At 50.3% G+C, this 12,592-nt stretch overlaps 1 protein-coding gene across 1 annotated transcript in view; it reads right to left on the bottom strand.

Moving 5' to 3' along the window:
• Nucleotides 1–545: 545 nt before the first annotated feature.
• The window catches only part of arhgap21b (Rho GTPase activating protein 21b), a 53,724-nt gene continuing 41,677 nt past the window's right edge, over nucleotides 546–12,592 (bottom strand). Inside the window, 12 exon segments of the mRNA XM_031562755.2 lie at nucleotides 546–4,160; nucleotides 5,366–5,394; nucleotides 8,485–8,587; nucleotides 8,810–8,851; nucleotides 8,990–9,115; nucleotides 9,422–9,511; nucleotides 9,602–9,675; nucleotides 9,927–10,005; nucleotides 10,774–10,932; nucleotides 11,280–11,419; nucleotides 11,838–11,908; nucleotides 12,118–12,179. Coding sequence (XP_031418615.1) covers nucleotides 2,430–4,160; nucleotides 5,366–5,394; nucleotides 8,485–8,587; nucleotides 8,810–8,851; nucleotides 8,990–9,115; nucleotides 9,422–9,511; nucleotides 9,602–9,675; nucleotides 9,927–10,005; nucleotides 10,774–10,932; nucleotides 11,280–11,419; nucleotides 11,838–11,908; nucleotides 12,118–12,179 — 2,706 coding nt within the window. The 3' untranslated portion in view covers nucleotides 546–2,429.

Here is a 12,592-nt window from a genome sequence, read left to right as displayed (position 1 = left end):
GTTGTGACCTTTGACAGCTTGAATGTCCCCCTCGTGGTCCCACTTCATTTACTATCGTACGACCCGGTCCAGTCTACTGATGTACAAATGTGTAGATTACAATATTGTTTTCGGTCCTGATAGACGTGTGTAACTTGTACATAAAAAGCATTTTGAAGGGAACTGAAGTGTGTTCATTTTTGTCTTACTCCGATTGGTGATTTGCACTGTGATATAGACAATACACGGCCAGCCCGGCTGCTTCAGCCGATTATTTTTCAATGTCATACTGCCCTCTGCTGGTGAAAGAAAAAAACGCCCCGTATAAGGCTTGAGAAGTGGCTTTACCTTAAGGGCATGGGATTATCAATAAACAGGACATACTCCAATTAAATTGTTCATATCAATTATGTCTCTTTTCTTTTTTTACACATACATCACACATCAGTCCATGAGTGACACCACCAAACCGACAGCATTCCCACAGTCTGTGCGAGAGGTTTGTGAAGTAGGACACAACAGTCTCTGTGCCAGAGGTTTGAGAAGCAGGACACAAAGCGTTAGTCTGACATGAAGGGGTTTTATTGTCCAGTGTTCTCAGGCGGCTCACACCCACTCGCAGAGTGGATCCGGCTCGGTACAAACAGTCAAGGCAGAACAGATGCCCAGCAGGATTGGGTGAGTTACCCCCTTCCTCCCCTCCTCCCCTCCATTCAACCCCCCCACCCCCACCCCCACCCCCACCCCTGCCAGATCAGACCACCACTGTCTGTGGGTCCCCCCGTCCCCAGTCCCCCTCCCCGGGGCTGAGTTCTCGACACCCCCTGAGCGGAGGCTAAGACATGAGCCGCAGCCATGGAAACAAACGGAAGAAAGGAAGAGGGACAAGGACAAAAAGGATGGGGAAAAAAGCAGCTAAAACATGGAATAGATATGTACATTAAGTTACTTCTTTTACAGAGGAAAATCCAAAATTCAAGTTCCATTACAGAGAGCAAACACAAATCAAATTGAATAATAATAATAATAATAAAAAATGAAAATGAACCAAAAAAAAAAAAAAAAAAAAAAGTGTCATGTATAAAAAGGTGTTAAGACCCGAGCGGAATGCTTACGGAATGGAAGCTCCCGTGTTTCCGTTTTCCACGTTTGGAATAGTTCTGGAAAATGAGGAGTTTTTTCTTGGTGATAAAATGTCATCTTTCACAGTACATGTTGGTGAAGTACACGTCAGTACAGAAAGACAGTATGGCACCCTTATCAGTTCAATAGGAGGCACTTTTCATTCATCAAACATGTTATCGACTTTTTTCCTATATATCCTTTCGCTTCTTTTTTTTATTTTTAAAACCAATTCATTTTTTTGTTTGTAGCCCAATGTGTCATGGTATTCAACAGGCATGTCCACAAAAAACACTGCACTGTTTGAGTGGGAAGCAACTCAATACTCCCACTCCCCCTCCCCTCCCCCCCCAATATTATGTGTAAGTTACTGTAGTGTCATACGAAAATGTCCTAAATTTAATTTCCACTTTTAAAGCCTTTAAAAGAGTCGACTCTGGTTCCTGCAACACCCAGTCAGAAACCACCATGCACGGCACACACACCAATCCCACTGAAGGCCTAGAGAGAGAGAGAAACCCATCTGCAAAGAACACGTTTCAAGTACGCAGAGACAGACGGGAATGGGGATATGTACACTTTTTTTTCCTGAAAAGAGATGAGCACACTAGCAACTCTGCTTTTGTTTTAGTCGCGTAAGAACAGCAAGCATGTACATTCTTCATTTGGTTACCTAGAGGCACACAGGGGAAACTCCCCTCTGGGACCTCCGAACATTTTCAAAGGGAAAGAAAATGCATTCCTCCAGCAATACTTTTACAACACTATCCATCAGTCCTTTAAAACACAACAATCTCATCCTAATCCATCCATAGTGTGACCTACTTTGTCATTTTATTTAGAATCCTAAAAGATCTCTTAAAAACAATCTTGACCCCCCCCCCACCCCCTTCAAAAAAACCTCCAATCTTCTTGCCATCCTTTCACAGTCTTCACTTTCTCCCAGCGCGACCTCACAGTCTTTTCCAGCCACACTTTGGGTTCAGAGGCAGAAGAGATTAGAGGGGCCCCCCCGCGCGGGGCGGTGAGGAGTGGGAATGAGGAGGACACTGTCCTTTAGTCTGTGTGTGTGTGTGTGTGTGTCAGGAGCCAACCAGGAGGGCCACTCCCAACTTCACGTACCCTTTACTGTCAAGTGTCCACAGACAAACACAACGTGCACAAGGACACCTCACGGTGTGAATTCATTCACATGCGACACGCACACACACTCACACCAATTCATAAGACAAGGTTTAGACCATAAAACACACTCACCCATCAGGCAACACATCATATACACACACACACACACGCGCGCGCGCACGCACATACACACATGCGTACTCTCACAGGTACTGATAGAAACGTGAGCGGACCACTTGTGAGCCAGAGAGTTTGTGGGGGTGCGCGTCAGCACCCAGGCTAAGGCTCTTGCCCTGGGTGGAGGGGCCGTCTCCATTGGGCAGCAACCCGTCCCCCTGGACGAAGGCGTGCAGCGGGCAGTCGTGGCCGAGGCCCTGGAGCGTCTGAGAGGAAGAGGAGGAGGACGCGGCGCCCAGCAGGCTGACCTCCGGGTTGCTGACGCGGTGGCGCTCACGGACGATCCAGTCGCCGATGGAGAAGTCCTGCGAGCTGCACTTGGGCTTGAGCCGGTCCACGGCCGACAGCTCCGACGGCTCGCCCAGCACCGTCAGCTCGGCAAAGTCCCGCTGGCCGCCCATGGTGTGCCGCCGGCGGATGTTGCCCTTGCGCTTGGCTCGCGTCTCGGGCGAGCGCCCCACGCCGAACATGTCGTCGGCAGACGAGCGCAGCCGGAACTTGAGGCGGTCGGTGATCTTGAGCCGCCAGGCGGGGTTGTCGTCGTCGGCGGGGACTCCTGCGCCAGCCACGCTGCTGCTGCCGCCCTGGTCGCTGCCGACGACAACCACGCCGGTGGGCTGTTCTCCGCTGCAGCGCGGGGACGAGGAGCTCTGGCTGCCGGTGGACGAGCGACCCTTCACCGCCCCCAGCACCCACGCCAGCCGCCCGCCCTCCCGCCCGCTCTCCACCGAGGACTCGCTGTCCGTCTTGTGCCGGTTGCTCTTTTTGCGTGCGAGCGTGTCCCCGGCGATGAGCCGCTGCGACGCCACCAGGCTGCTCCCGCAGGCGTTGGCCATCTCCGGTGCGGCCGCCGCCACCGGTGCCGGCACCTGCCCGCTCTCCTCCGAGCAGGACCCCGCCTCTCGGCAGACGGCGAACACCGACAGGTCGCTCTCGCTGTCCGTCTCCATGGGCCGGCCCTCGCTCACCAGCTCGCTGCGCTCGTCGTCCGCGTCGTCGTCGTGCGTGGCGACGGTGGCGCGGCTCTCGGCGCCGGAGCGCAGGTCGGGGCTCATGATGGTGCTGCCGCCGTCCCTGTCCGCCGTCATGAAGGTCATGGAGGAGGTGGTGGAGTAGTCGGAGGTGATGGAGCACACCTCGGCCGCCAGGGCCGCGCCGTCACCGGTCCAGCTCCCGGGGATCCTGCCGCGCTGCCGTGGGGGACGTCCCACTGAGGCCTGGGAGCTGGTGCTGTTGAGCGTGCCCAGGTCGGACGTGCAGCCCTCGTCGCAGACCGACGACGGCGGATCGGACAACGAGCACTGCCGCGCCGACTGCATGCGGTAGCTCAGGATGGGGGAGGAGCCTGGCTTGGGCGAGGGGCAGGAGCAAGTGTACGGCTCAGGCTGGTGGGCTGAGCCGTCGTCGTCGCCGCCGTTGGACAGCAGCGCGTCGGGGGTCTGATCCAGCCGGCTCGCCGTCTGCTCCTCGCCGCTCACGCGCTCGCCGTTCTCCCGCCGGCCTTCCTCCTCTTCCTGGCCCTCGCCTTCGTCATCCTCCTCCTCGTCGTCCCCCTTGCCCTCCGAGGGCTGCTGCGGCCAGGCCGGCTGGGCGCTCTGCTCCTGGGACTCCTTCTTGGGGAAGAGGGCGTCGAGGTCGTCGTCCGAGCTGCTGGGCTGCGGCTTGTCTTTGGGCTTCTTGCGCTTGCGGCTGGCGAAGATGGAGGAGCGCAGCAGCTCCCGGCTGTACTGGTCCTTCCCAGAACCCCACGAGCCCTGCTGGAAAACGACAGCACCGTCAGCAACGTCAGCACCGTCACACACCCACAAGCAGCAATGACATTAGCACAGGCAACCCTTACTCTTTAGTACAACCATACAACAGTTCAAGAGATAAAAGAGGAAATTGAAACAAAAAAATACTAATTTTTTTTTTTTTTTTAACTCACATTTCGCGGTACCTCGGAGTGTGTCCCGTATGCTTAAAACACTTTGAGACCTTTAGTGTTCACACTGATATGTTCAGCTCTGTATTAGCCAGATAAGAGCTACAGTATGGATGGCACACGGACACAACGCAGCCAAATGGAAGTATTAGGGTCAGCATAACAGGTGGAGCCAACTACAGATGTTTTAGGAAGAAACATCTGGCAACAGTAGCCAAGGCAACAGTAGCCAAGCCAAATATGCTGAAGTGAAAAGGTGGACTGAATTTCTATTCTTCACAGGAGCTGAACATAGGCATATATGTTAAAATATGATGTCAAAATGGATGGCTTATGGATAATTTGCCATGGTCATAATGGTTCTCCATGGCAAGGAAGCTGCAAGAAGCCGTCTAAGCAAATCAGATGCGGCGTCTAAGCTGGCTCGGGTATGCCGTGTAGCGATGGAGTTTGGCTACTGACATCCCATGTTTCATACCCATTTCAGTTACCAGTGACTGTAAGCTATGGGCTGTCTCTGGGTGGCAAGGATAAGGACTTGCCACTACTCCTCACACCTGCAGAGGTACAGGCCAAAAGAACAGAAGCAGTCTGACATGCACTTCATTCAGCGAGAGACTCAGATGGAAATCTTGTCTAAAAACACCATCCAACATGACAAAAAAAATCTCTGAAGTTATTCCCACTTTAAGTAACACCATTTAAAAAAAAAAAAAAAGAATGCTTTGTTCTGCCTTCACTTTGCCTACTCCCAGTTGTATTAGGACACAGAAACTATTTTAGCTCGCCACATTTAACACAGTTACTCAGTGGACGCCATGACAGTTTTAAAAGGTACAGAGTTCTGGGCCACGTCGTCAGTAAATGGTCCTAATGTGGCAGCTAAAAGGCATGCAGTCAATGGATCCACACATAAAAAGGGGTTTTATATATACGTCAAACCCACTTTTTAAGGACACCTTTGTCCACCTTTACAAACCCATCACCTGCATGGCTGAAAGCCAGGGATGGTGCGTTACGCGACGATAACGCCCTTACCTTAGATTTGGCAGAATCACTGGCTGAATCTGTGGACAAGAGGAGAAACACAGGGGTCAGTCGGGGACTCGGGGAACATGAGAATCTGCCTATTGCACCTACAACACACACGCATACACATACACGAGAGCGAGAGAAAGAAAGAGGAAAAACAACACGCCAGAGAGGAAGATGTCGATCAGAGAAAACCCGAGCCACAACATCAACAGCTTATGTAGCTTATGTAGCTTATGAAGACTGATGATGATGATGATGGTGATATCATGGTCATGTGATGAAGATCTCAGGAGCTTGGGGGAGGGGTTGGGGGTGAAGAAGGACAGAGCGGAGGATGGGGAGGAGGGTGTAGAGAGATGGTTAGGAGGATGAAACCCCGCAGAGAGTGCCGCGCTACACGACAAGCAGCTCATGCACACACACACACACACACACACAACCACAGACGGGAGACAGACAGACACACTGCCAGACAGACAGACAGACGGACGGACAGAGAGACAAGACAACACAAGCAGATCACAGGACACACAGGGCCCACCAACGCAGCCACGAGACCCGAGGGGCATTCTTTCCCAAGTCAAAGACACCATGGCACGGATCACAACTGGGGACACCTAGTCACAGAACGGAACAGAGCAGCCAGGAGAGGGGGGGGGGACGGGGGGACGGACTGTGGAAGGGGTGGGAGGAGCTGTGGGGTTTGGCCATGTGTCTACACTCGCCAGCTGGGAAACTCCCCCCCCCCCCCCACAGACTGACCTCACACTGCTCAACAGACAAGGGCAACAAACTCACACACTCCCCTGAAGACAAACTAAGAGTCCACTTGACCCAGATGTGCAGCAAGGCGTGGCCTGCTGGCTGGCTGCAGGTTTGGAGAGCTTGTGTCAGCAGTGCTGTTATACGACTATGAGAGAGGCCAGGCCTTCCTGTCCTGCGACTAACTGGACACAGTCCTCCAAGGTTACTGAAGGGTAGGTCAGGAGAGCAGCAAAGGCAGGTCTTAGAGCAAGACTACTACAAGTGGAAAGGGACACATGCATGAGGCCGAGATACTGAGGGGCCTTTCGACGCTCCTCAGACTACAGTGGATACACCAGTCTTGCTCCCTCCATTAGGGTCTGTAGGTAGAGATAACGTATTTCCGGTGGGATCCGTATTGAAACCGGAAGTGGGTACTTTACTCTGTTTGACTGGCTAATACCAGGACCTTTACTTTTTCGTTGAGAAATTGTGTCGATCGCCTGCCTTTTAAACAATCGGTTTTTGTATTTTTTTTATACGGCTCAATACTCAACTGACTTGTTAACCGAACTTTTACAAAGTCATACGACTAAACACACAGGTGATTGGTTGGTTAAAACTTGTCATCTGACCTGAACAGCCAGAGACTGAAGTAAAATCCAACTTCCGGTTTCAATACGGATACCAGCCACCCTCTCCATCTCCAGCTTTCTGTAGCTTGCTGTTCACCTCCTTAACGAGCCAACTGCAAGTGGATGGCCTCAAACTGTCCTCTCTCTCTCTCTCTCTCTCTCTCTCTCTCTCTCTCTCTCTCTCTCTCTCTCTCTCTCTCTCTCTCTCTCTCTCTCTCTCTCTCTCTCTCTCTCTCTAGGTGTGTAGCCAGTTGAGCCCCCCACACTCCCCCACACATCGTTTTTTTTGGAGACAGCATGACAGTTATGCCACATGACGGTTGGGGTGGCGGCGGGGCCCCCGGCCGACCATACCGTGCTAGTTCTCCCCGCGGTAGGCTTCAGGAGACAGCGAGAGGGCGCAAGAGAAGAGGCTGTTTTCAGACACGGCACACACCAGCACAGCACCGACTCTTGTATCCTTCACACATTTTACTTCTCTTTTGGGTAATGCTTTTAAAAACATATGGTGTGTGTGTGTGTGTGTGTTTGTGTGCGTGAGGTCAACGTGCAAGCACAAGACGACAAAAAACAAAAATATCCACTTCTGTGTTTTTCTTTTCTTGTTTGATGTTTTGTTCTTTTTTTGTTTGTTTGTTTGTTTTCATTGTTTGTTTATTTGTCTTTCTTTTCTTTTATTCTTTTTTTTTTTTTTCTCAAAACATCTGTGTCCCTCCCCGCCCCCCCATCCGAATTCTCCACCAGGGTGGTAATGAAAGAAAATCCACAAGAAGCTTTACAGGAAGTGAGGGTTGCGGCAGACTAGGCAGCTACACTGCGGACAACACTCCTCCTTCCTGCTACAGTCCCAGCTGTCCACCATAGATATTACAGAGTCCACCAGTGACATCACCGAGTGGTAGGCTCCGCCCACTTGTCGGCCTGTGTCAAGAGTGGGAATGGGTGAGCAGCGCTGGACAGGGACAGGGGAGAAAGAACACTGCAGACAAGATGGGTCAGACGGGTCAAGAACACGGCAGGATTCGGGTTAGCACTTCAATAGCTTTTGGCGAGCACTCTTTTTTGTTTTTGTGGGTTTTTTCCCCCTAAAATGTTGTCATTTTCAACTTTTCATTTGGGAAAGACCATGCCGACTTAAAAGGGAGGTGGGGAGTAAGAACAGAACGTAACACAAAAGGAGGAGTAGAGGCTGTAATCGGGGGTGGGGGGGTGGGGGACAAAAGCTGAGGAGGAGGATTGGCATGCATGGAGAGGAAAAATAAGGAGAAAAATCTCAACGGAAGAGGAGGAAGAACAAAGAAATGAGAAATTATGACGGGGCGATGGGAGGACGTCCACAGAGGCCAAACCAAACCAATGGCAAAGAAACAGAACAGAAAACCCAACACAGGGGCTACAGATCTTCACATGAATGCACTATTTTCATCAATTTTTCATATGGATGTTGCTTCAAAAACTGCCCAGTGAAAAATTGCTAAAATAGTATCGGGTGGCTTCAGCCCAATAGCTTGTGTATTTAAGACATTTTATAGGAGCGAGATGTAGAAAACTGAATGTTAATCTTCCTAAGGACTCTAGTCACACAAGTCTATAACCACACATGCACAGCCCATCACTCAGACTCAATATGAATACATTTCCCACAATGCTACTGAAACTACCCGTCCTGTCCTGTCCTGTCCTGTCTGTGCTGTCCTCCCTCACTGACATGCACTGCGCGGGGAGAGGCACTGCTGAGGTTACCTGAGACTTCTCCTGCAGAGGCGGCGGTGCGTCCGATGTTGGGGAGCAGATGGTCAATGTTGGGGACCGGTTGGGACTGCACCGCGCTGTACAACTCCACCGCCTGAGGGACAAGAACAGGAACAGTCAATCAATCACACGCGACCTCATTAACTGACAGCACGCATCACCTGCAGGGCACAGCACCCAAAACAGGTTTGCACCCCGATGACTTATGGTTCACAGTTATTGCCGTAATGTGTGCGATGCTGGGACACAACACGAGGATTGCGTGCGCGAGACACAATATGTTCCCCAGACAACGTGAGAGCACAGGGATACATACTATTGGTTCCTCCTCTCCTTCTTCATTGAAGAACCAGTCACACTAGAAGAGAGAGAGAGAGAGAGAGAGAGAGAGAGAGAGAGAGAGTGTGTCATTCCTCCACAGACTACACAAGCAGCACTGAGTGCTGGGACAATGAGACAGAGACGAAGAGAGACGGACGAAGGGACGCGTCCTCACATGCTGGATGAGGGTCTCCACTATCTTGTACTGGTCTGGCATGTGAGTGACCATGTGGGTCATGTTGTCGTCTGATGTCCGCACCAGCGTGGGGCCAAAGACAATGGCCAAGTTCCGTGGCTCCATCTGTGTGTATAGAGACACACACACACACACACACACACACAGGTGAGGTGAATCCTTCACATGCATCGTGCAAAAATGTTCTCAGCTCAAAACAAGCTTGTGAGGTTTCAATGTTGTTTACAAGGCATTTGTGTTCATTCACTTGGCGTTCTTGATCAAAGCAACTCATAACTTCGAGAACGGGCACATTTTATGAAGCCCATGATTGCTCTTCCATTTGGGCCTCAGGGGCAAACCCAGCTCTATAGGGGGGGGGCCTCACACTGCCATTGAGGATGCTTTCCTGTCAGTGCATGTTTCCCCTACCTTATTCTTCTCGCAGTTCTCAGACACGGCCTTCAGATGCCCCGAGAGGTACTTGAGCGTTTCATAGTGATGGTCTGGCAACTCATGGATCTGGAATAAGAATAAGGGGCACGCATGAGTCTGCAGCTCAGCAGCGGCCTGCGGTATAATCCCTTACTATGGGGTTTGTGTGAAACTTACCAGCCTTTTTAGCTCTTTCAGCCTTTTAACAGCATCTGGTGTCCTGTTGGCATCGATAAAATCTTCATATTTCTCTGCAAGCATAAGGAAAGGGGGGGGGGTGCAAAGATCAGAACAGAACGATCACTACACAACATCTAGATTCTAAATATTTTCAACAGCTTTTTCGCAGATTCTCCACCAGGGGGCATACTTGTACAACATGAGTAATATATGAATATCATATTCTGTACTATTTTATTTCTCTATTTGCAACATAACATTTGTTCAGAGTGCTTCTACACCCTTTTGCATCTCAAAATTAAGTGATTTTTGGGGAGCATACCATTTGTAAACAATGGTTCCGGAAGCTTCCTAAAGAAGGATTTCAGGAGGCTGCTGATAACATTGAGGTCCCGCCATTTCTGAAAGAAAACAAACAAGATGCAGTGACCACCTAGCCAGCATGAACTGTGGCCATACATGAAAAACAAGAAAGGAAATGACATGCAACATGTGCCTTTCAGTACATCCCAATGAATAACAAGCATGGCGTCATGCACTGACGTCACGAAGATGAAGCCCATATTGCCAAAATGGCAGCCAGAGTCTGCGCAGTAAGTGCTTTTTGGAGCCAGAGCATTCGGTAAACACAAAACCAGCCAGGTCCGCCCAGAACCAATCATATTCGGTTAAATCGTCGCCATTTTTAGATCCTTCTGGTGTCTTCACTTTTGATATGAGCCTACATCCTGATACCTCTTTGAAGTGCATTAATCAATCACTAAACCACTAACTGTGCTTTAATTAATCAATCACTAAACCACTAACTGTGGCCAAATCTGTACTTTAACATATATTCCACACGGTTTTGCATGACATACGAGACACAACCGCCACATTCCAAAGCATGTCAACAGTGGCTCGTGAAGATGGTGCCTATACGAGACACTCCCAACTCTCTGCATCACTCTGGGTATGCTGTGTGGAGCCACTGAGAGACACTCCCAGCCCTCTGCATCACTCTGGCGATGCTCTGTGGAGCCACTGAGAGCCACTCCCAGCCCTCTGCATCACTCTGGCGATGCTCTGTGGACACACACACACACACACACACACACACACACACACACACACACACACACAGAGAGACACAGACACACACTCTGGCGATGCTCTGTGGAGCCACTCACATCCTCCTCGATGTCGATGTCACCCATGCCTTTGGTGTCCAGCTCCTCCTGCATGCTGGAGATGGCGGCGTTGTTGCCGGGGACGCGGTAGATGCCTGTGTAGTCCAGCCCGCGCTCCTCCACCAGCGTACAGCACACCTCCACGATTAGCGGCACAAACTACAGACACACACACACACACACACACACACACACACACACACAGACAGACAGACACATACAAACACACAGACAGATACACCCAATGAAGGATTAGAAATGCTTCTTATTCTTTAAAAGCACACTCTCTTACACACAACCACTCAAGGACAGTACATTTGTGTGGACACGTGCTATTATGTAACTTAAGATCATAAATATTCAATATGCCTTGTGGCAGACTGACATTTAATGAAGCACTATACACAATTATCAGTTCTGGCTGCATTTACAACACTTGGCATTTCTGCACAACAGCCCTAGTTTCCCCTCTATCCCCCAACCACACACACACACACAGGTCTTACTCTGTTCAACCGTGCAGGGGGACAGTTGTCCAGGCGCACCCCAAAGGTGATCCCAGCCGTGGGCTTCTTCTCAGTCTTTCTCATAAGGCCAGGGATCCCCCTCCTCCACGCAGCTTTGTCTCGCGGAGGGCTTGAGTCATCTGATGCGCGCGTGCACACACACACACACACACACACACACACACACACACACACACACACACACACACACACACACACACACAGAGAGACAGATGTGTTAACACTTCAGAGATGCAAGATATAATCAAGAGTGAAGAAACAGGAAAGAGAGATGAGTGTGTGTGTCTATTAGGAGCTGTGTGCTGGAATGAGAGTGAGAGATGAGTGTGTGCATGTCTATGAATAGCTGTGTGCTAGAATGAGAGTGAGACATGAGTGTGTGCTGGAATGAGAGTGAGACATGAGTGTGTGCTGGAATGAGAGTGAGAGATGAGTGTGTGCATGTCTAGGAATAGCGGTGTGTTAGAATGAGAGTGAGAGATGAGTGTGTGTGTCTGCGGGAGAGGACAGGACCGTAAGGGTGTATCTGAGTGTTACCTTTACTGTAGCTCTTTCTGTCCTCGTATTTGGGGGAGTGGGGGCTTTGACTCTTGCTCTTGCTAGGAGCACTGCAACACAATCACACACACAGACACAAGAGAACACATTCACACCACCCACACACACACACACACACACACACACACACACACGAGAACACATTCACACCACCCAAACACATTAATTGATGGCCTCTCAACATCACAAAACTCAAATCACTATGAAGAAATGTCTTCAAACACAGCGCACACATATGGCGGACATATGCACTGATTACCTCATCAGGGTGTACTCTCTGATCTTGCGGTTGATCAGGTCTGTGCTCGTCATCGTCGCGTTCTAAAAAATAGGCAAAGTTCAGCTGAAGTGCGTGTGCACACACGCGCACACACACACACACACACACACACAAATCTCCCAGGATCACTGGCATCTGGACAAACTGCCTCACACTACTGAAGTGGCATTTAGACTCTCAGTCTGTTACGCAACGCTCTATCTCTACTAGAGCATACCACTTCTGAAGTAAATATTCCATGGGAATTCATTTCATCATGCTAGACTGTGCATAATCTCTTTTGCCCATCTCCTAAAAGTTCCACCAGGTCACATGATGGGTGAGCGCATATATGACAAAAACACAATGGAGAAAGTGCTGTGTGCGTCTACGACTCTGTGAGTGCTGTGTGATGTCATTAACCATAGTCATGCGTCTCCTTATTCTGTGTCATGAGACTGATGAGGCCAGCCTG

This window comes from Clupea harengus, chromosome 25 (assembly GCF_900700415.2).
Source record: "Clupea harengus chromosome 25, Ch_v2.0.2, whole genome shotgun sequence".
In the NCBI taxonomy this organism is placed as follows: Eukaryota; Metazoa; Chordata; class Actinopteri; order Clupeiformes; family Clupeidae; genus Clupea; species Clupea harengus.
Note: the sequence above shows the minus strand (reverse complement) of the source record. Positions and strands in the feature narration are given on the sequence as shown.